Genomic DNA, 27,838 nt, shown 5'->3' on the forward strand with positions numbered 1-27,838 from the left:
ACTTAGTCCAAGCATTCGGGCTTTTCTTACATAAATGGCCATGGGAGTGATATGGGTACACCCTAAGCTATACCAACTACCCACTGAATCACCTCAAAGGGGCAGCTGAGACCTTCCTTTAAAAGTAAAAGGAGTTTTTTGGGGGGGGTTTGTTCTTTTAACTCTTCTACAAAGCCACATTTTCACCAGTTAATAGTAGGTCCAGAGACAAGAATTCAGTGTGGAAATAAAACATCAGTTTCAAGAAAGAGTTCAAGCACAAGTTGTATTTACAAATCACCTGAATCAATCAGTTTTAAAACTGCCTTTATGAAAAAAAAAGATTAATTTCAAAATGGTTACAGTTAAAGAACTAAGAAATACTTATCTACATTTTTCCCAAGTCTTATGAATATGGCTTCACAAGACTATTAAAAATGCCAATACACTTAAATAGCTTCTTCGTCAGCTTATAAATCCACTTCAACATTCTGTGACTATGAACAACAGAAGGCTGCACTCAGTTTGTGTTTGTCTACTGCAAGTTCTCCAAGAAAACTGAAAGAACCTGCCTTTCATAGGCAAATATACAAAAAAAAAGTACCAAGGAGAAACTAAGCCTCTCTGCTCTTTATTTTTTACTTACCCGATGTCTCCTCCACTAAGTGTACCACACAACACTTGGGCGAATCTCATCCTCTTTAAAATGAATTTGCATTACAAAAGACAAGCTGGAGCATACTTTGCTTTCCTCCAGAGTCTTTCCTCACCCTCACCCTCAGAAACCTCAGTAGTAACGCTGATGTACAACTGCAGTTCTGGGACCTACTTGAAGCATCTTACCAAAGAACTTTAGTTTTCTCTCCAAATTTGTTTAACAAGAGCCATCTTAACCCTAAGAAAGGGCTTTGCCTCTAATGAAGCCTTTTTTAGAGTTTGTACTACCATGACCAAGTCTTCTTCCCTTTTTGATTCTAAGAAGCATGAAATACAATGCATGAATCATTCTCCACGGGTTTCTCAGGAACTTGAACCTACCTTTGGAATAAAAAACAAGGCTTCCTACAGAATCAAGACACCTACTACACATCAGTTCTTTTCAACTAGCTGCAAAGCATCATTCTGAACTATTTGTTCTCACACCTTTCACTACCACTGCCATTTCCACTGGGTTTGTGTGCAACAGTACATTAAATTAAGCCTTTAGTGGCCTAAGAGAAATTACTTGGCTAGTTATACTTGCACATCAGATGAAATATTTGTAGTAAAGTTCAATGTGCTGGTAACTTTAACCTTCATTTTGAGGGTAGTTAACAGGGCAGATACAGTAAAATGCTTAAAACTAAAACTTTTCCCACCTCTACAGCTACAGACTTCTAAACTGTTGTTTAGCCTGCTTTTTGTCGCTTGCTTGAAACACCTTTGTTTCTATTAGTATTCAGTCAGACAATAAATGCTAGAGACACCTTTAAGTATAAGATATATTCCACAGCACTGAGCCTGTATCTCAGTCTGCCTTTGCAAGGAAGCACTTTCAGCATTAAGGCCAGAAACAGCACCTATTTTATCCTGAAGCTGTAACAAAGACTTAATACCAATAACAATGTTTTTAAGTGCTTTATATTTATTATAAAGTATTAATAATTGAACATATGGAAAATGATGCTCTATACAAGAGAATAAAATGACAGCTTTTACAAGTTATGCTATACAGTACATGAAATGCTGCACATTTTTCAGCTGCTTGGAACAGTATTTGCTATACAAGTCAAAAAGTGTAGACTTAGAAGTTTATTTATAATACAGTATGTTAGAAAGCACAAACAAGTAACATTCAAAATAAACAAGCTCCCAAAAATCTAAAGAAATCTTTAGATGACATGTACATAGATTATACTCAAGTTTCAATATACATGTTATTGTTCCCCATAAGATGCTCCACTTTACTGAATCGCTGGAACATGATGAGAATTGAAGGTGCAAGAGAAGCACCTCCCAAGCCACATAAGGACTGGATGGGCAGAACAATTTCCTGAAGTGTTCTCCAGTCTTTGGCTCTACTATTTCTTACAGCCATATATTGTGGCAACACAAGAAGAGAGACAGGCTTCAGTTACCAGTATTGTCAATGCCAATCCAGTTATCTGGGGAGCTGCTAGAGCAATTCAAGGCACTCTTCCTAGTGCTGCCAGTCCACAGAACCCCCTGTGCAGGACACAGCATTTTAAGAGACAACCAGGCTGGGCTAAAGCATGTTCTTGAAGGACATGGAATGAACAGTTCAAAACAAACTCCATCAGAATGCCCAGTTCAAAGCTCATTCATACTTCACTTCCCAGGCACGCTAGCTTAAGAGAAACATTCATGTATGTGTCAGTAACACTTTAAAGCACTCTGCTTCAATGTGTTTAGTTGCTTCTGGTTAAAGTGGTGTAACTTAGCAGCAGCTTTGAAGATAGTGTTCATGGGGCACGTTGAACCTAACCTCACAGTAAGTTTTTAAGCCTACTTCACAGTTTAGCAGTTGTCTCCTTCGCTTTTCCTTCTCATGAAGACGAATGAATCATCTTTTATAGCTGTTCTCCTTACAACACAAACCATAATGCCAACATCCCCCCAAAAGTACTCACAGTAAGTTTGCTCTGATGCATGTGGTATTGACACTTAATTGTAAGCTTCTCCCATAATATAGCTTCTAGATTGAAAAGATTTAAAAAGATATTGCACTGTTGTATTTTACTTTTGCCTCCCAATCTCATTCCAAGTATTTACGAAACTGTAAACAAGTCATTTTTATAGTCTTCAGTACTGTACACCTGCATTCCCAGGAACTGGAATTCAGTGACACCTTCGTTAGAGATACAGTAGCCTAAGCACAGTGAAAGTTCTGTCCAGCTGCCCTCTTCATACAGTAACCAACAGGCCACTCCTCCCAAATTCACACCTTCAGCTTCCTCTTCTGATCAAAGTAGGCATCGAATCTGGATAATGCATATTCCTGGAGAAATAAGGGACATTTAGTACTCAATAAACAGCTCAGTTTTCTTATTTTGGAAGCGGAAGCATAATGAAAGTATTAACTATGTTACTCTCATAATCCATCATCTCAATGCACTAATTAGCTCTATTTGGGAATGATAATCTCTCTGGAGGTGTTCCGGCCTCTTAAAATTTCCTCCAATCTTATTTGAACTCTAACACAATTAACTGCTGCCCAAATGTCAGAAAAAACAGGTATAAAAAGGTCAGGACTTCACTGAAAAGGCTGGCTCCTGCAACAGTTCCTGCAAGATATTCCATGTACCTGACAGTCATATCAATTTTACAGTACACCAAACAGAGATCGAGTCAGACTGATCAGTCTCTCAAATACAAGCAGCTACCTGGCATTGATATTGCTGCACACTAAACATCAATATGTAGTTTCATGTGCACTTTGAGTACTCAGTTTCAAAATTCACACTCATTGCATGTTAGCTTCCCTCTTGCACAGAATGCCTTATTGCAGAAGAATGCACCACTGCAAGGCATCGTCCCACTGCAAGACCTGACACGTAAGTCTATAGACTCTAAACATACCAATGAGAAGAATTTTAGAAGTTTTTAAAATATTAGAAGTTTTTTACATCTTAAGGAAAGAGCACTAACTAGTAACAAATGGATTTTAAAATCTTTACTCCACTTAAAAGATATTAGATGCTATGAGAGGCCATTTCATTTACTTTCTGATAATGTTCCACAGGTTTAGATTATGCATTTTTAGTTGTGTGAAACTACAATTAAAAAACTTACCAGGTAACCAAACTCAATGGATGAGATCTTTGCTTGTATAATAGACCACAGACCCCAGAAGAAGTGTGATGCAAGGGCAAACCTGAAATTACAGGGCTGTTTATTGAGATACCCAGCTAAGTCACAACACCTTATTTCCATGTCCTGCTAGAACAGTATTCCCTAGTGTGGTATGTCCACACCTTTTCTTCAAGTATGACAAAAATAATTCCATTAGCTTCCCCATGTAGTAGTATTTTGTCTATGCCAGTATTTGTGTATCACATAATATTGCAATAGACAGATTGTTCTTTACCACATATAAATAGCTTACAATCTCTCTTGGCTCAATTTTCTCCACCCAGTGAGGTAGTTGTAAGTATAGGATTCAAAGTGTACCTGTAACTTGAGATACAGTTGTACAAGACAAGTTACCTGTTAACTTCTACCAAAACTACTTCTTCTAGTTCAGACTTCTCTTCATTGCTCAGGCTTTCAAAGCCATCATGGAATGCAGACAGGTAACTGGAGATAAAATGAAGCTAGAAGGCAAGTAAACAACAGAGTTACAACTTTGCATCTCAAGACATACTTGCTTCTTTCAGACGTGGGCAGACCTTCCAATACGCTGCCTTTTTTTTTTTCCCCAAATATGAATAGTGCTGGAGTTCACTTTAATATTAATGGTGGTTCTAATAACTGCTTGGAAGTCTGGTTTAAGAAGACATAGTATTAGGACAGGCAACATTTTGCTACTGGAAATTCATTTCAGAGTTGCAGTCTGCAACTGGACTCTTTGTGGTGGACTGCTACATGGCACATAGTAAATAGTCTATCCTGAATAGCTATTAAGTTACTATGATTATTAAAGCAAAGGTAGCCAGGATTACCAGCAGTGTTACATCTAAGGAAGTCACGGAGGAAAGTTCTTGGGACACAATAAGTCCAAAAGAGAATTGAAAAAGACTTAAGATTTGATAACTGGTCATTGGCATTTTCTTAATTATGTTTTATGTGTCTACCTGTTGTTTCTTTGAAGGATATTTAAGAATACTAGCTTTGAAGAATGGGTACTTTTCATACGAGTAATCATACATCCATTCGCAGAAGTGATTTCCAATGTCAAATCCTCTGAAAAAGAAAAAGAACCTCAGTATTCGCAAACTAACAATCTGGTTTTGTTTAAGCAAACCTAAAATCAAGTTTAAAAGCACAAGCCTACTCAGAACTTACTTCAGTTTTGCTGAAGGAGGTAGAGAATTGATGACTAGAATAAAACTTCTTTGCAAGTTATAAAAACCATTTAGTTAAGATGGGCAGTTAAGATTGAAAACTACCATCTACATGAAAAACCTAAACTTTGCTACCAAATTCCATACCAATGTAGACAGTAAAAATACTTGAGTATGCACTACATCTCAGTATGAAGTCAGACACATCTCTAACATTATCACAGGTAAAGAGATCATATTCAAAGTATTCGACATATCTACTTTTACATTATTGGAATTTAGTGTTTCATTATGTTCCAGCTGTGGTAATGTTTAATGATCCCAATGACTTCACACACTTAGATCATCCTTAAAATACAGTTCACTAGACGACTGAGGGAAGAACAAAAAGCGTGTTGTGTAACCATGTAGTGAAAAACCTCGGATTACTCATGTGCATAGATGAGAAAGCCATTAGACAGGACAGAAAGAAAAACCACAAAAGCAAAGCTGCCCTATATGCATGCAAACACATACAATATACCCTTCTCAGCTTCCCACTAGAAAGAAATTTTGACATGCAAGCCAGAAGCCATCTGTGCATAAATAAACCCTCTAGTCTGGACAACCAAGGAGCTCCAACAACTTTGCCTCTGCTGTGTGCCTATACTCAACAGCATCAGGACCAGAGCTGTTTTGACTAGTTGTATTTCCTGACCACCACTAATGGCCCAGAACACAATTCAGAATGGACAGACAATCAGTACTGCAGCACTTGGTCTCCCTGTAGCATGTAGAAAGTAATATACTTTCCTGCTGTATAGAAAATAAAGTGATTTACCGGTAATTATAGCTGCTGTATTCAAAGTCAATGAGCATCAGCTTTTGGTCTTCTGAATTCTCTCTGCCTTCCAAAAGTAAGATATTACCTGAAAATTAAGATAATACTGCATGTTCAATAAGGTCCCAGGAAAATTAGAGAAAAACAATACTGTATATCTTAAGAAACATTGTTCAGCTAATCCTAGTTATCCCTTATACCTGCACAGAAGAATTATGGGTGTGCTGGTTTTGGCTGGGGTAGTTAATTTACTTCATAGTAGCTGGCATGGGGCCACGTTTGGATTTGTACCAGAAACAGCATTGATAACACAGGGATGTTTTTGCTACTGCTGAGCAGTGCTTACACAGAGCCCCAGTCTTTTCTGCTTCACACTCCACTCCAAAATGGGACTTGGGGGTGCACAAGAAGTTATGAGGGGGGACAGCCAGGACAGCTGACTCCAGCTGACCAAAGGGATATTCAATACCACATGGCATCATGCTCAGTATACAAAGTGGAGGAAGAAGGAAGAGGGGGAACATTTGGAGCCATGGCATTTGTCTTCCCAAGTCACCAGTACATGTGATGGGGCCCAGCTCACCTGGAGATGGCTGGACACCTGCCTGTCTATGGGAAGCAGTGAATGACTTCCTTGTTTTGCTTTGCTTGTGGGCATGGCTTTCATTTTCCCTATTAAACTGCCTTTATCTCAACTCATGAGCTCTCACTTTTACCCTTCCAATGCTCTCTTCCATCCCACTGCAGGGATCAAGCGAGAGGCTCTGCAGGGTTGAGTTGCCAGCTGGGTTTAGTTAAACCACAAACCAGAAAAGCCAAGTTGTAATGGCTGTTCACCAGCTCACTGGAAATTGAGATATATATGATAAACCTTGTAAAGCTGAAAGAAGAAAGTTTTCATCTCTACAGGCAGAGGTAGATTTGTTCTCCTAAGTATCCTGTTTCTTAGAACTAACTCAGGTGGCACTGTCAGCCTTAGCAGTCCTTGCTGCATTGTTTCTTTCTACAGCTCGAGATCTATAGATTTTGCACCATCTCTCATATCTGTGTAGCACTATCATTGATCACACAACACTTGGGACAGAAATTGCTTTTCAGCAGCCTGAAAGCCACAGTCTGACCACTCTGGTGTTCTAATATGTGGCATCACCAATACCTACAGAAAACTCAGGACATTGCTTTATCTGTGTTTCAATTCACATAGTCACTATAATTCATCTGAAAGACATCAAGTCTGCCTTTCTCAAGTGCCAGTTAATAAACAAATTCAGAGTAAGGTCAATTTCTGCACTATTTTGACCCCTCTCCACAGATACATCTGTTCTCCATGCCATACCCTTGCACCAACAGAACAATCATAGTATTTTACAGAACTACCACCCCCCAAATGCCCTGGAATTTTAGGCTCCACAGCTTGCCCTAGCCCTATTATGCTCTGACTCCTCTAGTACGGCACCTTGCCATATCAGCAATAAGACCTCAAACTCCACCACTATACTGAGCTAGCTCTTCAGACCTCAATCAATTTCCCTTGTGCTGCCTATCCTTATGTGTCTCTTCTGCAGGGCAGTCCTCTTCCAGGCTAATTCCTCAGCCTTTGCTAACAAGGCTGGGACCCCTGAGAACAAAACAGCATATGGTCCCAGTACAGCATCCTTCCAGCTCAGCCCAGCTTACCCACTGTACAGGTGACAGGAAGCACACAGCATACCCAACACCTTCAGTCCTGCCTCCTCTTCATCTTTTTCAATAACTGACTCAGGAAAATTACTATTCCTTCCATGAGTCCCAGAGAGCACTTAAAAAAGGTGGATAAGGTTTTCCTAATGTTTCTTATCAGTACAAAATGAAAACTGCCGAGTCAAAATACCTTAGTCTCCATTTTCGCCACTCACTCTACTTTCTCAGTATCTTTTAAAACAACTGAAGTATTATCTTACCCTGATCATGTATATTGCAGACAGCAAAGAAAGGCATGGCCTAAACAGAAACACTCAAGGCTCCCATCATCAACTGACCTGTACTAACAGAGCACGTATACATGCTTGGCTTAACCCAGTTAGATACCAGAGTTCTCTTAAAAAGCCTCAAGGGTTGCTGAAGCCAATACACTTTGCTTTGCTACTGCAGCACACCAGAGAGCACAGGCTGCTCTCCAGGGCAGCTGCCAGACCAGCATCTCCACAACGTGGCTGCCTGTCAGAGAACAAACAAGTAACCAGAAAAAGCTCAGTATTACATCATTGAACGAGACAAATATTGGCAGCTTACCTTCTTGACAGTCATTGTGGCAAAATACAACTGGTGATGAAGTAGCTTCCAGCATAGCTCTAAAAAGCAGCAATATAGGATCTTGTAAGTAACAAATCACTAAGTTCAGTTCCATTTTCAGGTGAAGATGAATTTTGTTATAAGAATTTGAAGTGCTATTCCTTCCCGGCAAGACCCTATTTTCTCAATTAGTAGCCAAACATCAGCACAATCAAGTTTAACTTCACTGATCAGCAAGTCAGATAAGCAATTTGATTGCATCAATTTGTAGTCATATGAGATTCAGGTTGGCTACAGAATCAAAAACAATCCCCAGCTTGTAAAGTAAAATGAATATAGGGTGTTATACTGTATAATATGTTTGAACAAGTATATAAAAATCCATACAGAAACTGCAAATTGGAAGATAGCAATAAACAAAATAAGCCTACCTTAGACTTTTCATTTCCTCAGGGAGATTGTAACTGAGAAGTTTGTTCAGTTTTCTGGTTTTGGATTCACTGGTAAATTTAATTCTCAGCACTTGATTTAGATACCTGTTAAAAAAACAGACAATAATACAGCACTTGTGACAATGAGTATATTATTCTTCCCATACTATGTTACTTCATGTAACAGCTTCTAGGTACAGTGAGAGCTTGTGTTCTCAGAAATTCAGGAAGAATGATCTGCTTATCAACATTACAACAGGTCACCTTTTTTCTCAAAGTATTGCATAACTTACTTTTCCACTGTTCCAAAAAGCCACTTAGGTTCTTTATTAAATGGCATTTTCATGCCATGAAATCTAGCCATCTTCTCAGCTATTTCAGCAGATATGTCAGGTAAGCTTAGTTCTTCAGTCCTCAGTTTCCTGCTCTGTAATAAAACACAGTATTCTTGAAGTACAGTTAATTGATTAATTACAAAAGTGTGATTAATTACAAACCCTAGCATTAGTCTCTATGTAATACAGTGTAAAATACTAGCACAGTACCCAAGAAATAGACTTTTTTCATCCCAGATGAATTTATACAATTGTTGCCTTGGGAAAAGCTGAGTTAGCCAGCCTAGCTTACTTATGACTTAATCAATTCTCATCTAGATCAAGACCTGGGGAGTATCACATCTCACACTAAGAATATCTTCAAAGCAGAATGAGTATAAATATTTAAGAACATCAAAAGCATCTGCTCTTGTTGCTGTTAGAGGGAAGTGTGACTCCATAGCTTCCCATGCTATGTTTGGTATCTAACAAGCTTTTTATCTTCATTTATTAGCCTCTGCTACAGCTAAAGAGTTTTTAGATATCTCTCCCTGGCAAGAGCTATAACAGGGCTCTCCAACACCCACTATAACTGTATCAAATTACAGCCAGCAATTACTACAAGCTGCCAAGTATTCCATTCCCACATCTCTGCTTTTCTGGGCAGTCCAGCGACCTTCTTGTCATGACTAATTAAAACAGCTACCAGCAGCCCACTAACTAATTATGAACAGGACTTACGGGAATGAATTCCTCCAGTCGCCCTTGTGGAAAGATTCCATACAGCTTTGGGCCAAGTGCTCTCTCTGCAAGAATGGCAAACATAACACTTTCCAGAACCATGGTTTCTGCCCCCTATCAAAAAAATTAACGCATTAGTTGGTGCTTGCATGGAAATTAACTTGGGTGTACACAATAGCTAAACTGCTACAAAGTGAGACATTTTAGGGCTAGCTTTAAAAAGAAGACTCAACATTTTACTAGCCAAAGTTCCTTGACTAATAACTTTTAGTCAGCATGGGAGCAATATAAGTATTTTGCTTTCAAGTTTAAAGCTGGGGAGGAAAATCTGTATGGGTACTGTTGGTGGGTCAGGTCAAAGGAAAACAGTAAAAATCAAAATATCCTCTCCTCTCTGACCTGTGGAACTCTGCAAATTCATTTCCTGAAGGAGTTTATCCTACTGAAGTACAGAAACTACAAATATTATCTTGCATTAACTATTTTAACACACTTCAGATCACAGCCTTACAACAGGACATTTTAACAACACAGGTGAATAAAGTGAATGCCTGAACTAAATTTTTCAGTTTGAAGAATGACTTAGGATTCCATCAAGCACATTTTAGGTATTCCCTATTTTTTTTTTGAGAGAGAGTAATTGAAACTCCCAAGGACCACATGTGTATGAATAAACATTATTCCTTTTCTACTGCCAACATACCTAAGCTTCAATAACTTTTATCCAAGGTTTTACTTATGTCAGTAAACTTGGTCCACATGTAAACAATCACATGTAGACAGCTTCTTAATATGAATGTTTAAAAATTAATATAAGTATGAAATGTCTCAAAATACAGTTTAAATCACTGAAGTACAACTTTCTTGATAGGCAAGATTATCTCTAAGTAAACACAGAAGCCACATTATAAATCACTACTTCTAGCAATTATGTTAACCAGAATCCAGCTGTACTCAAACCCTAGTGATCTGCTAAGCCTCTGCCTGTTTCTGAGCAACTCATCTCAAAAGTCTGACCCATGACACTTAAAAATATAAGAATTAAGAGCACAAATCTAAGGAAGCTCTCAGGTATTTCTGACTACAGAGCCTTTTGCATTATTGTAGTCAATGCAGTATCAGTCAGTACATAAGTCTATAGAAGATCCACCTTTGAGTACGTTCCAGGAAGTACTGTTGATAAATTTTTATTATTGATCCACACCTTATTCTGACATCTTCAAGAAATTCTAGGATTTCACATGGAAGTGTAGTAAAGATTCATGTAACTGTTCTCATCACTGAAGTTTAAGACAATTTGCATGACTGTATTGCATGTGTTCTCCACCATTTTTTCATTTTAACTCCTCAAAGCAACAAATGCATTATCCACTAACACAATAAAATATGTTTTTAGTCATTTCACATGCTCCCACTACCAGATCTGAACTTTTCTGTTCAATTCTGAAACCTAATGCCAAGCTCCAAAAAGCAAACTAGATACAAGTTACTGAATGTCCACTCCATTATTAACCAATACTGACTTTGACTGTGCCTGGTTCAACGCCAGAGTGTTTTAAAAGTCTGTTCCCATTAACATGTCAGTTCCTTGTTTTCACATCTTACTGGAAAACCAACTCACGGTTCTTGGATAACAGCAAGTACAAAAAATGTTATTCATTAAGATGTCCCTTCATGCATCAGAAGGGACAACCAGAAATACTGAAAGAGCTACTTCAATATTAAAAAGTACAGGCAAACGTTATCTAAAAGCAGCAGTGTAAGAATATTCAAGCTTGAAAGCTCTGATACCTTAGCCTTAAAAGAAAAAAGTTTAGAGTACCAGAAGAACTTCGTCTACTGTAACAGAAGAGTCACTTGAGAACAAGTCCTGTTAGAGCTCTGGAATAATACTGTCTATGTAATCTCAGGCACAAAGGCTCCTGCTTTATAATACCTGATGGACCTTTTACCAAGTCCCCACTCCATACATCATTTGTCAAGCATAGGTGTGGAAATAAACTACTGAAGGACATAGAAAATTCTATAGCATACCTCATACGGACACTGAACAAATCTAGGAATCTGACTCCCCATATAAATGCTCACCTGACAACTTTTTAAAAGATCAAGCACTGTAATCAAGTAAATGATGTACCTCAATGCCTTCAAACACTTTGCAATACACTTATGCTGCCAAGACAGTAACCTGTTGTTTTAAGCTCTGAAGTTCTCAACTTTGATCAAAGAGATGCATCCATAAGCACTCGTATTTAAAACAAACTTTTGGAGAACATCTGACCACTCACATTTTTAAATTAATATTTAGAGATGAATGTTGCATTTTAAACCTACGAACTATAAACACTCTTTACAAGACTTTTCCAGCATGCAACTCCCATTCAGGCAAGGAGAAATCAAGTCTTTCTACAATTCAGTTGGAACTGAAGCTTCTGCTTTAATCCTGCTTCAACAAGTTCACTATAAAATACACAAAATTCTGAGGAAAATTACCCCTAACTATAGCAAAACCAAGGTAAAACTTAGATAATCCCCATTAAAAGACCTTATGAGTTGACAGAAGACTAGCCAACATCTACTCACACTCATCACACACCAGGCAGCTCAGAATAGCTACAATTCTTTTGCTAGTGAACCCGGAGGATTTCATTCTCTTCTCTAAAGGATATCCAAGCAGGATACAATTTTTACCTAGGCACAGGAAGATTAACAAACCCATTCTGACAGTAATTCTTGAGAACACTGATTCAACAGTGAAGTTTTAGCACTACAAAACTAACAGCAGAAAACAATAACCTACCAGCAGAGAATCACTATTTTCAGGCAACAAAGACAGTTCTGAAACTCAAAACCTTGTTTCCCATACTGCAAAATTTCTATGAACTTCTGGCACCAGAGTGGGGCTTGTTTGGGTTTTTGTTTTCTTTAAAAACTTAAAGAATTTTTTTTTTTTTACAGAATCAGGGTGAGGGAGAAATCAAGTCACCTCCACTTTTCATCACTGAAGGAAACTGAGGTATCAAACCAGCACATTTTTCAGTTCAGTCTTGGTTCAACTGATTGAAGCTGTTCCAGTAAACTAAACTGAAAGTTCAACAAAACTTCAAAAGCAGTCATTCAACAACAAAAAATTTAAAACCAGTTTCAACTCACTAGAAAAAAAAAAAAAATCCAAATGCTTAAACTGTTTCAGATGGTATTCTCATAAGGCAAAAAATACAAGGGGAGAAAAGCAGCACTTATCAATTGAGTAAAATGTACTTTTTCCTAGTCACTGCTAAAATAATTACAGAGCTGAAAACTGATAGTACATAACAAGCAAGGCATCTGGCTAACATTTTGCATCCCTCACTGAAAAAAATACTGCCAGGGTAGAAATCTCCATTACCAAATCCTATTAAGATGAGTTTATGAAAAGTTACACTCAGCTAAACATTATGCTTCACGAGCAGAAATAGTTCCAAATGCAAGAACTTTAAAGTTTGCAGAACACAGATGATCCAAGCACAGTGCTAATCAGAAACACTTCATATCCAAGAGCAAGTTCTCTCCTGCTCCATTTACTTTTCTCAGAGGAGTTCACTGATATATTAGAATATAAGGAATAGGTCAAGCAGAGTACTGATCTTCATCTACTAAAGAAGGAAGAGTCTAATACTAGAAATAGCAGTACTGATACCAAAGTTTGAATTTAGGGTAGGACTGGGGGCTGTTTCTTCACGATGTGGAATGCTTAAATCTTTCCAAACTATGTCCAGACATTCACATTATAATATTACTTCTATGAGCAAATAAATGTCTTTATTACTTTTTACAGTTTCTAGAAACAGTCCAGAAACTTTTCATAGTTTCTACAACCAGGTAGAACAACTGGTAAACAACTGGTTTAAAACAAGCAGGATCACTCCATTTCCCTATAACATAGAAAATTCCGTAAAATAAGCAAATTTAACTACTCACTTGTAAGTCATTTTCCTTCTGAGACTGTACAGACTCTCCCTTATCACAGGACCTCTATGGATGAGAAAAAGCAAACACAATGAGAAGATGAAATTTAACATGATTAACCTGCAACCACCAGAACAAAGGGAGTAGAAGTGCCAGCTACAATTAACTAGAAGTCTCAACACTGTCTTGGATCTGTGACATCTACAGCACTAGTATCCATCTGTCCTCTGACCACCACACTATTTCAACAATTCCAAAACCTTTCAAAAGGATGTGCCACTGAGACCAAGCCACTTATAAATACCTGATTTTCAGGTAGGTTTTTATTGCTTCCCAGTCTACCAAAATGAGATTTCAATGTACCATAAGCTTAGAGAAACATTTTTAATTAGGAGAAAATTAAGTCCCTCTGCATGACATCTGGGATGATATTCTTCCAGCCAAAGCACTTGAGACACATTACAGAGATTACATACAAGCCTTAGCACTATTAAAAAGAGGCATATTATGAAGGCTACAAAGCATTTACTTTTTCCTGTTGTCTTATTTTCCAAATTTCTTGTGACTAGAATTTCCTTATTAAGAGCACACTGTCTAGGCTCTATATCCAGTGTACCACTAGCCATGTAAATGCAAGATTTTTCTGCAAATGAATTGCCCATGTAAGCTAGAGGTGTCTCACTGAGAACTGCAGTAGACTAGTAGAACTTTAAACAAATTCCATACATCAAGTACTGTGCTAGGGTTGTTAGCAGTCATTATAAAGCAGTTTCAGGGTATTAAACCATACCATCAGCAACTGAACCCTCAATGGCACATGCTTTTAATAGAACTGCATATTTAAAACTCAAGATGTATTAAAAACCTTGTCCTTTAAAGGGTTTGAAGGTAAGGAGAAGAGAAAGCAAATATCTGCTTAGAATTAGTGACAGTTTGTGGCTGCTATTTATGTCGCAATTCCACCATTGACTGTTTAAACCAGACTAGCTTTAGAGGCCCATAAAGGCAGCCTGCATCTCCACCTTCTGAACACAAACATTTCATTCACAGAACCACGTGCATACCTTTCTGTTCCAAAGCTCTAACATGTCCAAAACAAGGGTGGAAATATGAACTTAATAGAATACAGTTAAGCAACATCAGCTGCCTTAAGTACAATACAACAAGCTAATGATTTATACAAGCTATGCAGTTACAGTATCTCAGAAGCTATAGAAGAAGGATAGTTAACATGAATCGATGGTCTTTCAGCAAGTACTTCCCATAACACTAATAAAATAAATTTAAAACAAAACAATATGGAAACTACTATTACTTTATATTCCTTTCAAGGAAATTAATGAAGTCCAAACATATTCACTACAGCTAAATGTGTAAGTACTTAATAGCATTAAGGTCATTTACAGAGGGCTTCTCTGAACAAGCATGTCCTACATCAATACCACTCACAGATTTTTCTTGAGCAGTCAGAAGGTTACTCACCATCCAGGAGTCTTTCCTGATAAATGGTGCTCTCAGAATGGTTCAGTTCATCAGAAGATAAGCAGTTTAGACTTTTCCCTAGAACCTGAACTGGCATCTGCTTTCCAGAAGTCATAGTGCATAAAGAGCTAGCCAGTTCCAAGAGTCCACCTCAAATTAGTGTTGGAGAGAGCCTAATGGCAGCTACTGTGCCATTGGAAAGAGACAGAGCTGTGTACTGCAGAGTCATCACAAGAGGAAACTTCTGCAGCACCCCTTCCTCTTTTCTGTTCCCTCAGCATGGAGCATTAGTGTCCAGAAGAGAATGAATATGAATTTGTAAATAACTTGCAAACATGAATGGGAGCTTGGAGAGGATCAGTCTTCACACATGGCCATGTAATCAGCCTAGAGTTAGGGAAGTCTACAGTATGTATGGTCAAGGAGAATTAAGTAAGCAGGATGTAATTTTATGTAATAGAAGAGTTTGGTTAAACTAAGTTTAACAAATATTAAAGTAGTAGAATTTGATTGTTTCCTGATTGCACAATCACCTATGAGAACAGTAGTTCAAAACAAAACATTTATTATGATGAGGCATTTGATCAACCTACTTAGCTCACTTGTTCTTGGCTAAACCAATGCAAACTTCAGCTTTTCTGTAAATTAGAAATGGACATGTGTTCTGTAGCTTTAAGATTTCTTTAAATATTTGTTCAGCGCTTCTTTGATTGTGGGAGTGTTTATTCTCAAAGTAGACTGAGAAAGCTAACTACACTTTCAGTAAGGGTGAACAACTATATGCAACAGAAGTTTTCAGAGTCTAATTTGTGATCATGTAAATTGATTTTAATGCAGGATACAAGATCAAAATCCTAGAGGACAGTGTACATTGATCTGTGATCAGAAGATGACCAGACAGTGTTTATGCATCTGGTAGTTTGACGCAGAAAATTGAGTTCAACATGTTCTCCCTGAAGCCCCTAATTAATTTCTCTTGTAGTTGGAAGATGAGATCTGTATCAAAAATCCCAAATGACGCTTGGCCAGAGAATTTGGTATAGAGAAGGAACTTGCATTTCTTTTTTTCCTCAAATAACTTTTAGCTCTGCTCACAAATTTAACATTATAACTCAATTTTTCTGAGTTTACTCAGCTTTAATTTTCAGTACGTCAAAATACTGCAATACCTTGATTTAGACAAATCCCTAGGAATTCAAATCTCAAGAAATTACAACATTACAAGGAACTGCCTCAGGGGTTAGAGGTGACCTGCGCAGGGGAAACTTTTCTAGAAGCTATTAGAAGATATCAATTTGAATTTCAGCGTACAGAAACAAAACCAGCTTTAGATTCAGCAGTAATTATTTCTCCTAAGAATCTGCAGCTGATCATCTATCCCTGTCAGACCTGAAGGAACTGATACTAATTTGCTGAAGTCCTAAAATCTAGCATGTGAAGAATTCCCAGTTCAAGCTCTACAAAAGCCACAAAGACATCTCTAGTCCTCTTCATTTCAAGCCACCATTCTCTTATGAGGGAGCAGAGAAAAGGAAGTAGCAGTTTTTTGATATTCTGTTATTGCTGTAAACATTCAGATGCAGACAGTAGTAGCTGGTGCTACTTAAGGCTTATTTTTAAACAATGAATCCAGTACTAAAGAAAATGAAAGCTGTAGAGAATGCTCCAACTTCAGAGATCTCATACTATACCGTGAATCGTGTCTGTCACCTGGAAACCAGAGTGCTCTAGGCACGATCGCATGGGCAAGCCTGCAGCAGAGAACACATGCATATACAACTAAAGTGGTACATTACCCCCAGAACACCCTTAACTCCACCCAACACAAATATATCCCCGTAAGAGGTGCTTGGTTTCTTTCAAGCCGTCTGCCAGTGCCAGGGATTTGTAGTTACTCCATGCTACAAACAGACATGGACACCAACAACCACAGAAGACGTTGATAATTACAGTTACACAGCAGTCTGCATTTTATTTAGTTACACAAAATAAAAGGCAGCAAGGCAGGTATGAAAAATATTTACCACAGAACTGTGGCAACCATTTATACTTATTTTGCATCTGCTCACATAGAAATTGAGAGCTCAGAGAGGAACATTAGGTATACTGGTTTGTTTTTCTCATTTATACACAAGATTTTGTTTTGGCTGTTGCAAAGTAACAGAGCCCCAGTGAATCAGAGTTCAAGGTTCTTTTGACATGTGTAAAAGAATGGGAATCAATCCCCAAGTTACCTTTTGCTAGGTGAACTTTAAAAAAAAATTCACCTTAGTTTGAGCTTTTCTTTGTTGTTGCTATCTTATGTTGAAATCCTATCAGCATTTCTAAGATGTTATTCTGAATTTAAGTAGAAACTCTAGTGATCTGCATATGAAGTCCAATTTTAAAGTCTGGACATTAAGTGGCATATTGATGGAGAACCTTTTGTTTCAGTTGTTAACACTAATACAACCAACAGAAAGACATTTTATCACAAGGAGTTTTACTTTCAATGCTCCCCTTTAAATTTAGTAACTAAGCTGGAGCAAGAATAAGTGAAGCAGAGTAAGACATTTCCCTTTTTTCAGTGTAGGACATATCTGCATTGTGCCTCAAACATTTGAGTTTTAATGTGGTTAGTACTTTAACCTGACACAAGTACAATACTTGTCTTAAAAAAGAAAAGTTCTGCTCAAGGATACACTCAAGAGAAGTCCTTGATTTATGAACGTCCATGCCAGTGCGACCATTCATAATAATGGCCAAGCCAGCTCAGTTCATCACCCCCCAACTCCCCCCAGAACAGTCATGCACACAAAAAATTGGTTTAAACATATCAGCTATGACAGAGGAAGGCACAAAACCTTCCCTGTGTGGCAGCTTTGGCCAGCTGGCATGGTTTATATTGGATGAGTTTCATGTACTGACATTTGTGTCTTCCAAGAGTCATAATAAGCAAACTGGAGCTATTTTCAAACTGCAAAAAAGGTTCCTTTAAAAGGTGGCTCAAAGAATTATGGTGCCAGTATCATTCATTCTAAAGTTAGTAATCAGGTATCCATTTTTCACTTGTATTCAAAATTTTAACTTAAACCTGTCTTCTGTATATACAAGAATTTGGTGCAGGTTGCTATAAATATACAGTATTTACAGAAAGGAATGAGAGTTGATGTAACTGTTTTATGCTCCAATTTCAACAGAAAGTAAAGTGGACAAGAGTTAAAACATGCTACAAAGGCTCAAACAAACAAGTGGTAACTACTAATACCCAGTGGCAGTTACAATTAAGTCATTGAGAATTAAGTTGTGATTTTAGTATAAGGTCTCAAAACTCAACTTACTTAAGCAGTGTCCCTTAATTTCTACAGGGTTTTTAACTTAAGCAACTTTACTAAAAAATATCAAATCACTCCCTCTTAACAGGTTTGTCATAACATTCTGCTTATGCCACCCAGAAACTCATAGGAATCCTATGTGAGGTTTTCAAAATATCCCAATAAAACAGTTTGCTTATATTTTAACTTGCATTTAAGGTAGAGGGGCTGGAAGAGACAAATGTTTGTTGACAAAAATTGTGAACCTCAATGCAATCTGAAAGTTTTACCTTGGGACTTTCTCTGCTTACTTAACCTTTAGTGAACTGCACCAACAAGAGCAGTCATTTCACTGCCACTATGGAAATAAAGGAAGTTAGACATCTCAAAAGATCCTTCAACACCAAGAGTAGAAAGGTTAGAAAGTTATGAACACACTTTCAATTTTCAAACCAAATTAGTTCTGATTTTAGAGCCCAAAAATTAATTTTGATTTCTTCAGTGCATAGGGGCACAGAAAAGCCAAGTTAAACACCCTGAGGGAAGAGGAGAACAATCAAATTCTAGAGTCCACTTTTCCTTTGAAATACAAGGGAAAGGCCACATTTCTTCACAGCTCTTGGGCAACAGAAGCTCTACTACTACAAGTTTTACAGCCCATGTTCCTATTCAAGCATTCTACAGATTAAGTCAACATTACATTAAAAACATTAATAATCCTGAAAAAAAACCCCAAGCTTAGTATCAATCCTAGAAATCATTTAGAAAACAAAGTCTCTCGCCACCATTTTTTTCACTCTGCTTTTGGTTTCTCTTAAACTAAAAACTATTTAAGCTTGAATTCATTAACTTTTACACACTTTTCTTATTTGAGTTTAACTTTCCCAACACACATACAGTGGTGTAGCCAAGCATTTCATGCTATTTCAAACCACCGGAATATTTTACATATTTCTGGTAAAGTTTGCTACCACAGGAAAGTTAATAACTCACATAATATAATAAAGGAAGACTTTAAAGTCAGTAAAGTGACACTATCCAATGAAACTTTTAATAAGTTTGGTCAAGACAGCAGAAGCAGGAAGAATGGGCTGAAATTTCAGTAACAGTCAATCTCCTGCAGATATTGGATCAGTTGTGCAATGCAAGTGACCAAGTACTGGAAAATATAAAATTAATGGATAATAAAACCAGACCCTCTAAGTCAAATAGAAACAACTGCCAACATACAAATGTCATGTTATGAAGCTGCAATTTTTCATAACATTAAACACATTATGATTACTTATTTGCAATATAATGAAATGTCTAGCAGAGATGGGTAAGATCTGCTGTACAGCCCTACAGTAGCAGTTTGTAAGCTTTAGAAGAGATCACCTTTACAAAGTATTCTTGCTTTTAAACCTTAGTATTTGAAACAGATTTGCCAATTTTCTCTTAAGGTTTGACAAATTTCAGTATTATTTACATTTTACTAACCAAATAAAAGTAACATCAGAAGAGTTCCACAAACATCTGTTTAAGCTTCTGCGCCAGCTATGAGGTATATCACACATTTAGGAAAGCATGTTTTGGAATGAGATGACTGTACAGTACTGATGTTCGCTCTTCATTCTTATTCTAACACTATAGATCAAGTTTTCCAGCAACACAACTACCCATGAGATCTAATAAAATGCTTGAGCACTGTACAAGCTTGACAAAACCTTCAACTAATCTCCGAGATTCATAAGTGCTACCAAGATTAAAATTAAGTAGTTTAGTCTCTTGCAATCTTGCTAGTTATGTCAAAGTCCTACATTCTGTACAGAAGTAAACTTTTCTGAAACACAACAGTCCAAACTTAACAGCATAAACAAAACATTACTGCTCAAACAGACAGCAAATGAGCCTTCAGTTAACACTCGCCAGCCAGGACCTGTGTAGAAAGGAGCGTAAGTTCTAGACAACAACAAACCTTAAAGAAAATTGCTTTTAGCTAGCAATCTACGCCTCCCCCACCCAGTAAAACACATTCCCCAAAGGATAAAGTTGCATAGTGTGTCACAAATGTAGATCTCTAAAGATATTACAGTGAAGCTACAGAAACCCTCCCACTCCCAAAGCACTCTATGTACTCACCATCTGCAGGATTGCACCGTACAAGCGCAGGAGAACTTTCCGTGGTTCATCTGCAACTGTCTCAATGGTATCAGGTAGTGAGCACTGAAAGAGCATGTTGCTGAGGCCACCTCTAAAAGGAGAAAAATACATTTATCAGGTAACTTGCATGAGCATACATGTTTCATTTTCAGCAAATTAGAGGTGCACATACCTTTTGGCACAATTAACTAGTCTACTCTAACAGGAAAAACAGTTTTCTAATAGTACCAATAACTCACAACATATAAGTTTTAGATAAAAAAATGGCAGCTTCGTGCTTAATGTATAGTTCACCAGCAAGGTCTATTGATCCAAATCACAGTTCAAGCTATGAATGAACCGATGTGAAAATGCAACAAGCAACTAAGATGTAGACTTCTGTAAATTATTTTCAGTGATGGAGTCTTGTCAAATATACTTGGTTCCACAAGCAAAACAATGTCAGAATAAATTTAAAACCATGCTGTGAATATAAAAGTTTGAATTAAGAGCTGGTATCACTGGGAAGGCAGCTACAAAGTTCAGCTGTAAAGATTTAACCTGAATACCTGCACTACAGCATTGTTGATAAAAGTCTTATGCTGTTGTTCTTAGGGACACACTTTCAATTTTGAAATTTACAAATAAAGTTCTTTATTTTAAACAAGTTGCTCATATTTATTTGTCAAATCTAAAGTTACACTCATAATCTCATCAAGATAGACACAAACTAGAGAGATCTGTGCTTCAATCACCCAGGTGTTACACAAACATGCCAGCTTTTCACATAATTAGTTTTACAAGAGTATTTTTAAAGAAAAAGCAACAGCATTTGTTCTCTATGGGTTTATCAGTCTAGATGGATACTAGACTGGAGAAACTAAGCTTCTTGATGTTCTAGTAGCTCACTAAGAACACCTATCTACTCAACCCGCATTTTCTTTACTGCATCGACTTCCCACGTTCTTTTCATTATCAGTATGTTCATTAATGAAGTTCTCAAATTTCTCCTCTGCAAGAGATTTTGCCTATAACTTCTTCCTCTCATGTAAGAGGAAAAAAAGTACTGAAACTTCTGGCTTACTTGCAAAATAGAAATGCAAATCAGTTCTACTGAAAAGTCTTGTCTGTCTCGCCATTAAAGAAAAAGCTTTCAAAACCAGATACAATCCAAACAGAGTAGCTAGCAGTGAAGGGATGAGGCAGCACATAGTTTAAAAAGTAACTTTACTTACAGCATGCTACATAGTTTACCGCTATGGATTCTACTCTAGAATTTGTCACCCTGTGACCTTCTTCACAACCTAATACAGTTTTTTCCTAATCACCCAAACCATAATATTTAGTATTACCTTGCAGTGTGCTTGGATTCCAAGAATCCACAGCAGATCCAAAATGCAGAGGCTAAAATGCAGTTCTTAATCCTAACCTGATATTCCTCTCAATGCTTTTTCAAATGTTCTTCTGTGTTCTCTTCCAGTACAATGGGCAAGTAGTAAAGACTTTCTGAAGAAAAAGGCTACCAAGGAGACAAGGGCTGGCCTACATATCCAAAGTCAGTGATTGAGAAGAAAAAAAGAAATCTCAAGAAAACAGGGTAAAACAGCAGCTGCACAACATGCTTAAGAAAAGAGACAGAAGAGAACCAGGTGGCTTGGCAGGCATCCAAAAAAAAGGATGTTTAGAGACAAGAGATATGAAGTAACTTTGAACCATGAAGGTGAACAGCTAGGAAAAAACCCATGAGACAGATGGAAAGGATACCAAACAAAGAGCAAAGCCAGCTATTCAGATGCAATCTGAACATTGGTTGGTTATACTAACTTCTGGCTTCATGTGAACTGTGCTAAACAGATTTTTTTTAAAAAACATTTGCCACCTTTTCTAAGACTGATGAAAACTTTGGTGAAAACATCAATGCTTAAACAGAAAAACTAAACACACTGAAACCCACTTTACAAAAAAATACTGGACTAAAGCTCAAAAACCTGTATAATTACATTATTGAAACACATGCTCAGCCTGCACAGAGCACATGAAAGTCCAGAAACTCTTTTTTTTATACCAGACAAGACGAACAGGAGTGTCTTACTGAGGCTGAACTCCATTAAACAGAAGTTTCCCTATAGTTTTATGCACTTAAGACTTCAAAAGGTACCTCTAATCAAGGAAATCCATACGGGAGTGTAATAAAAGGCATTGTTCTCCTGAAAGGTCAGTAGACTCAACAGCTTGTTTAAGGGTCAAAAGGGCACATCTCACTCACACAGATAAAGCTACCAGTTAGTTTACTGCCACAAATTACTCCAAAGGGAAGCCCTTCCATCAGGGTCACCTATATTCAAAGCTACCCCAAACCACAGCCACAGCATTGAGATGTGCTTATGTATCTGCATTCTGTTTAGATGTGAATCTTCCTTTGCTCTCCAACAATACAAACTGCACCCATTCATCCTATGATACCAAGTACCTGGCAGCTGTTCATGAACATGATTTTGCACTCAAGACAGCAATACTGATGGACACATTGGAAAATGCACACTGAGTGCTTGACTTCAGTGAAACTAGAATCAGCAAACCGATATGATGCATTTTCTGCAGATGAAAGTGGTGGGAAGACTTTTGCCAAAAAAATCTAACTGCCAATTAGCATGGCAGTTTAAGTTTATGGTCTTAAGTTTCAGTCCACCTTCTCTTCTTCCCAATCTGGAAACCACCAAGCCATTTTGAAGTGGTGTCTTAGAAGGGAAGTTCCCAGGAAATGCAAAGATAACTGTGCTAAAACATGAGGCTTTAGAAAATAAATACCAAAGTCAGCAGTACACATTAATACAGATGAAAACTTAAGCCAATCAAACTACACATATGTCAGACTAATCTGTTCAGGAACTATATCAGTCTTCTAAAAATCCTCTCCTGTCATAAACTCCTTATGATCACATCAGGAAGAAATTATCTAGAAATACTAATACTACCTGCACTGGCTTTCAATGAGTTGCCATTTTTAATAAGGCTTTTAAAAACGCATTTAGAAATGAGCAGGATGGGATTTTGATCGTACTTTTATACATCAGGAGTGTGTCAAACGTATATGATTCCTTAGCTAACAAGGGTAGATGTGTGTATTTTTTGTATATGAACAGAAGTAGAAACACTAGGAAGGCAAACTCAGAGGGGAAGACGGTAATACCCTTATCCTTTAAAACTGTACATGACTCGACATTTGATCAGATAAAATGATCAATCACGAAGACGCTAGACAAGCGGTGTGCAAACAGGAAACTCTGAACTAACTCCGGTTTAGTTAAAATAAAATAAAGAGGCAAGAATCTCAAACACATTACATCATATGGCTTCTAGAACATCCCCAATTTACATATTTCTGCTGCCAACGTGCTGAGTCACGAGCACCCGCTACTATGTGCGCTAGAAGATGACTCACATCATCGATACATCGCGTTCACCTGCTGACTGCTCCATCCGGAGCAGCCGGGGCCGGGCCAGAGGGGCCCTTTTACCCCGGCAGGGCGCTGCGGTCGCGGTGCAGCGGCTCTTGCCGGCTCCATCCCTTCCACCGCCGCGGCCCGGGGCTCCTCCCCCGGCGCGGGGCCGACACGGGGCTGTCGCGATGCAGCAGCCGCCGCCTCCCCCGCACCGCCACCCGCTCCGGCACGGGGGTGTGGAAGCCAGCCCGCTGCCCTCCGCCCACAGAGCCAAATTCAGGAGGGATTTTAAGAAAGAAAACGAAATAAAAGTGAAAGCCCCTCGCCCTCCGCGCCGGGGGTGCTCCGCCCCGCGGTACCGCCCGCTCCCCCCGCGCTGACCTGATGGGGCTGATGAGCAGCTGCTCCTCCCGGAGCCCTCGCCAGGCCCCCGGCAGGAACTCCTTGCACCACAGATACGCCCGGCGCTGCGTCTGGGGGTCGAGCGGCGGCGACTCCTCCTCGGGCGGCGGCGGCAGCGCCGGGGGCGGGGTCGAGGCACCGCCGCTTCTGCCCGCCGCGGCGGGGTCCTTCCCCTCGGGGTCGGGATGAGCCAGCGGCGAGGGCGGCTGCCCGGCTGCGGCGGACCCGCGGCCGAGGAGGAACCCGAGCGGGGACGGGTCGGCGTCGCCGTTGCAGAACTTGGTTTTCATGGCGCGGCGGCCGTTGGGGGCGGCAGCGGCTCGCGCGCGTCCCTCCACCGTCGGCGCCAGCGGCGAGTGAGCCCCGCGCTCGTGCCCGGCCCCCCCTTTTATAGGGCGGCTCGGCACGCGGGCCCGCTCGCGCCTCACGCTCCCCTCCCGCTTGCCCCTGAGTGGCTGGAGCCGGCCCTCGGCTCCGCCCCCCTAGCGGGGGGTGGGTGGGGAAAGGTGGGGGGAGCGGGCGCGCGCCCGGCTCGCGGCTTCTCCGGGCGCCTGCGGTCGGTTGTGCGCGCGAGGGGAGCACGAGGCGCTCGCCCGCGGGGCGGGGGCTGAGCCCGAGGGGAGCGCTGAGAGGACGGGAGAAGAGGGGAAAGGGAAGGGGCAGGTCGCGGTGCGCCGTGCGCTGGAGCTGAGCCGCTGTGCCTGCGGGGATGCCGTGCTGGATGCAGCCGGCACCCCCGCAGCCAGGGCTGGCCGTGCCGAGCCTGCACAGCGTGCCAGCGCCGTTCGACCCGTGACGTGCCACCGAAACATGCGGGAAATCCCCTTGCGGTGCGAAGTGGATGGCGGCAATGAACAATACGCTTATTTAAAATCTGCTCCGTACCGAAAGTTACCCAGTCACTTTTAGCTACCATGTGTGAGGGCTGGTTCATGCCCGCACGGTAAACTGGTCTCTCGTGGCTCGGGAGAAAATCCTGAACAAAAAGGTAAAGCGACAGGAACAAAAACAGCGTCCACACGCAGTGCTTCCGAGCTGAGTTTCTTTGGTAGTTTCGGCATTGGAAAGAAATGTTTTCCCGTTTTGGGAAACGCCAGCACCTGCCTTACGGTCCTTCCTCGGCGGCCCCCGAGGGTGGGAGCGGTGATGTCACTCCCAGCTGGAGCGGCCGCAGCTTTCTGCCCCTCCGGCCGGAGCGGGTTGGGGTTGCTGCCCAACATCTTGTACCACCTCGTCATAAATGAGCAGTAAAGCAATAAATCCCTTTAAGCCTTGAACTACCTTTGTACTTCTCTGATTTTCCCCCCTCCTTTGGCTGCTCGCCCTTGATGGTCTTTTACTGTATATGAGAAAAGCTCGTGGGCTCTTGTAATAATAGTCGCCATTTATTGTGGTGATCGTTGTTAAAGCTGGGGATTGCTGGGTTGCTAGGGACTTCCTGATATGCTCCTTCCCTCATCCCTCCCCTTCACTGCATGGGCTGCTCCCTCATTTTGTCTGCGTGCTTCGTTTTGGCACTCTAGTGCTGGAAAACCCCCAACTAGCCCAAGGATTTTCTGAGAAGTGGCAGGAAAACTCTAGAACTGGCTTCAGAGCAGCCTTTGTGCTGGCAAAGCAGCTTTAGCACAAGTGAAGCTGTTTTGGCTGAGACATACCAGACTCTAGTTTAGAGGCGGAGCGGTATATGAATTAGGGTTGCCAAACTGGGACAGAAGAGACACACATTTTCTTTTCTCCTTATGCTTCAGATCTTCATTTATTAAAAAAAATCCCTTAACCCGGGCACAGATTAGGATGCTGGAGAGGACACAGGCAGTGACTGCTGGAGATGGTAACACAGGTTGCAGAGAAGCCCTTTCTTTTTCAGGTCCCTGCTGAAGTACTTGACAGCATCACTGATGTTGAATAGCTAAATACCAAAACACAGTTCTACAGATGGAAAGCTTCTTCTGCAACAAATGCTTATGTCTCTATGTGTGGGAAGAAGTGGTGAAAATACCAAAAAAAACTTGCCTTTCACACAGGCCTTTCTGTTTCCAAGTGCTTGAGCTTCACACTGCTTTGTCATGATAGCATGAGTAACAGGACTTTTAATTTTAGTTTTTTTTCATAATTAGAGTTACTTAACTGATTTTTTTTCTAGACTGCTATCAGTGTGGAAAGAGAAGGCAGTCAAATCAGAGAAATTAAATATTTGTTTTTCTTGGGTATAGAGAATTCTATCAACTTTTACTATACAATAAAACTCCGACTTGTTGTTATTGGCCACTTTGCTGATAGCTGTTCATATCAAGTCATAAGCTTTGCTTCCAAACATCCAGTAATCTCTTTCGAAGTATCAGGGAATTTAAAAGGAGATAGGAAAATTACGAACTATTTTTTTATATCCTTTTTATTACAACACACCCTTTCTTAGTGTGAGTTTAGCTTGGATTTCAGTCCCTTAATAAGTTCTGGTTTGATAAGTATCCTGGATCCATATGAAGGCCACGTGTATATTTCCTCTAGACATTTGTTCCTCTCATTACACCCTTTATTGTTTTAACACTTTATTAGCCATTAGCAACTTGTAATTTATTGCTGATTTTACAAAAAGGGTGTAACTCATTTGAAAACAGTTCACCGTGTTTTACAACAAACTGGTCTATCTTCTGGGGAGCCACAAACATACAGAGCACACTAATGGCAAGAACAAAGTACTCATGGTAGAACTCCTGATACACATATCGTAAGGGCCTGCAGGTTTAGTTGATATGAAGGCAAATCGATATGTTATTTGCCAAAATTATTTTTCTTTCATTATGCCCAAAAGTAAATGTTGGCTTGGGAATTCATTATTGCTTAAGATGACTCTCGTGTTTAAATTGTGGGTAGTAGTCCTTTCAGCCACGCTACCCCTGCCACTGTGCATTTCAAGTGGGGTTGGTTTGAGCGGGCAGGAAGCAATGTGGCAGCAGTGGCACAAGCTTGCTCTTATTGAAAGTCTAGGCAGCAGTGCCAACAATGAATGGTCTGAAGGTATGATGCAAAACCCAGTAAAGCGTGTGGAAAGACAGCTATTGATTTCACTAAACAGGAAAATAAAGCATTTTCTGCTCTTATTCAAGAACTTCCCCAGTTTACCTCAAAACATTCAGGAGGAGCAACGCATGAGAAATTTATACGCTCTTCTTCATGCAGTATGCATTAAATGGATAAACAGAGTGACAGGTTCTCCTTAGAGAGCTACTAAGATGTAATTGTCCTAAGTTTTAAGTCCACATTCAAATAAAACAATCAGGAAAAAAAGAAAATAAAACAATTTCTTCTACTTATATATGTAATATTTTTCTGCTCTTAAGGAGAAATCAATTACACTTAGGTAATGCATATACTCAAATCAACAGAAGTAAGGCTTGTGCTAACACTGGAATATATTGAAACTTAAAAGGCAATCAGAAAAAAACTAAAAGAAGATAATTAAGTGCTGAATTATTGGCTCAAAAGCTCCAAGACTGACTGATTAGTTAAAATACTGGACTTGGTTTTGAGAAGCCTGATTATGTTCTCAGCAGCAACTGATACCTGTTTCCATTTAGAACCACCTTGTT

The 27,838-nt window shown here is 39.6% G+C and overlaps 1 protein-coding gene across 3 annotated transcripts; it reads right to left on the reverse strand.

Moving 5' to 3' along the window:
* Positions 1 to 1,581: 1,581 nt before the first annotated feature.
* Positions 1,582 to 24,588, reverse strand: CHKA (choline kinase alpha). 3 transcript variants are annotated; one of them, XM_032690527.1, is made up of 12 exons: positions 24,228 to 24,588; positions 20,404 to 20,515; positions 13,520 to 13,573; positions 9,560 to 9,673; positions 8,798 to 8,931; positions 8,505 to 8,609; positions 8,074 to 8,132; positions 5,803 to 5,890; positions 4,773 to 4,881; positions 4,186 to 4,292; positions 3,772 to 3,853; positions 1,582 to 2,977 (listed from the first exon to the last, which is right to left on the reverse strand). In XM_032690527.1, exons 1-12 carry the CDS (start codon positions 24,536 to 24,538, stop codon positions 2,918 to 2,920), a joined length of 1,335 nt encoding a protein of 444 aa, XP_032546418.1. In that variant the 5' UTR covers positions 24,539 to 24,588; the 3' UTR covers positions 1,582 to 2,917. The 3 variants fall into 3 exon arrangements, with proteins under 3 accessions (XP_032546418.1, XP_032546420.1, XP_032546419.1); XM_032690529.1 differs by lacking the exons at positions 20,404 to 20,515; positions 24,228 to 24,588 and adding exons at positions 16,681 to 16,740; positions 18,573 to 20,395; XM_032690528.1 differs by lacking the exons at positions 20,404 to 20,515; positions 24,228 to 24,588 and adding an exon at positions 16,681 to 20,395.
* Between the last annotated feature and the right edge of the window lie 3,250 nt (positions 24,589 to 27,838).

The sequence above is a fragment of the Chiroxiphia lanceolata genome, chromosome 6, assembly GCF_009829145.1.
Source record: "Chiroxiphia lanceolata isolate bChiLan1 chromosome 6, bChiLan1.pri, whole genome shotgun sequence".
Classification (NCBI taxonomy): Eukaryota; Metazoa; Chordata; class Aves; order Passeriformes; family Pipridae; genus Chiroxiphia; species Chiroxiphia lanceolata.

Bases quoted from the DNA above. Each gene is read 5' to 3' on its own strand.
- CHKA (XM_032690527.1), bottom strand. From the start codon at position 24,538: ATGAAAACCAAGTTCTGCAACGGCGACGCCGACCCGTCCCCGCTCGGG. The intron at 8,133-8,504 runs GTAGGCTTATTT...GCTGCTTTTTAG, and splicing joins GAGGAAATGAAAAGTCTAAG to AGCTATGCTGGAAGCTACTT. The intron at 4,293-4,772 runs GTAGACACATAA...CTTGCCTTCTAG, and splicing joins ATCCTTCAAAGAAACAACAG to CTTCATTTTATCTCCAGTTA.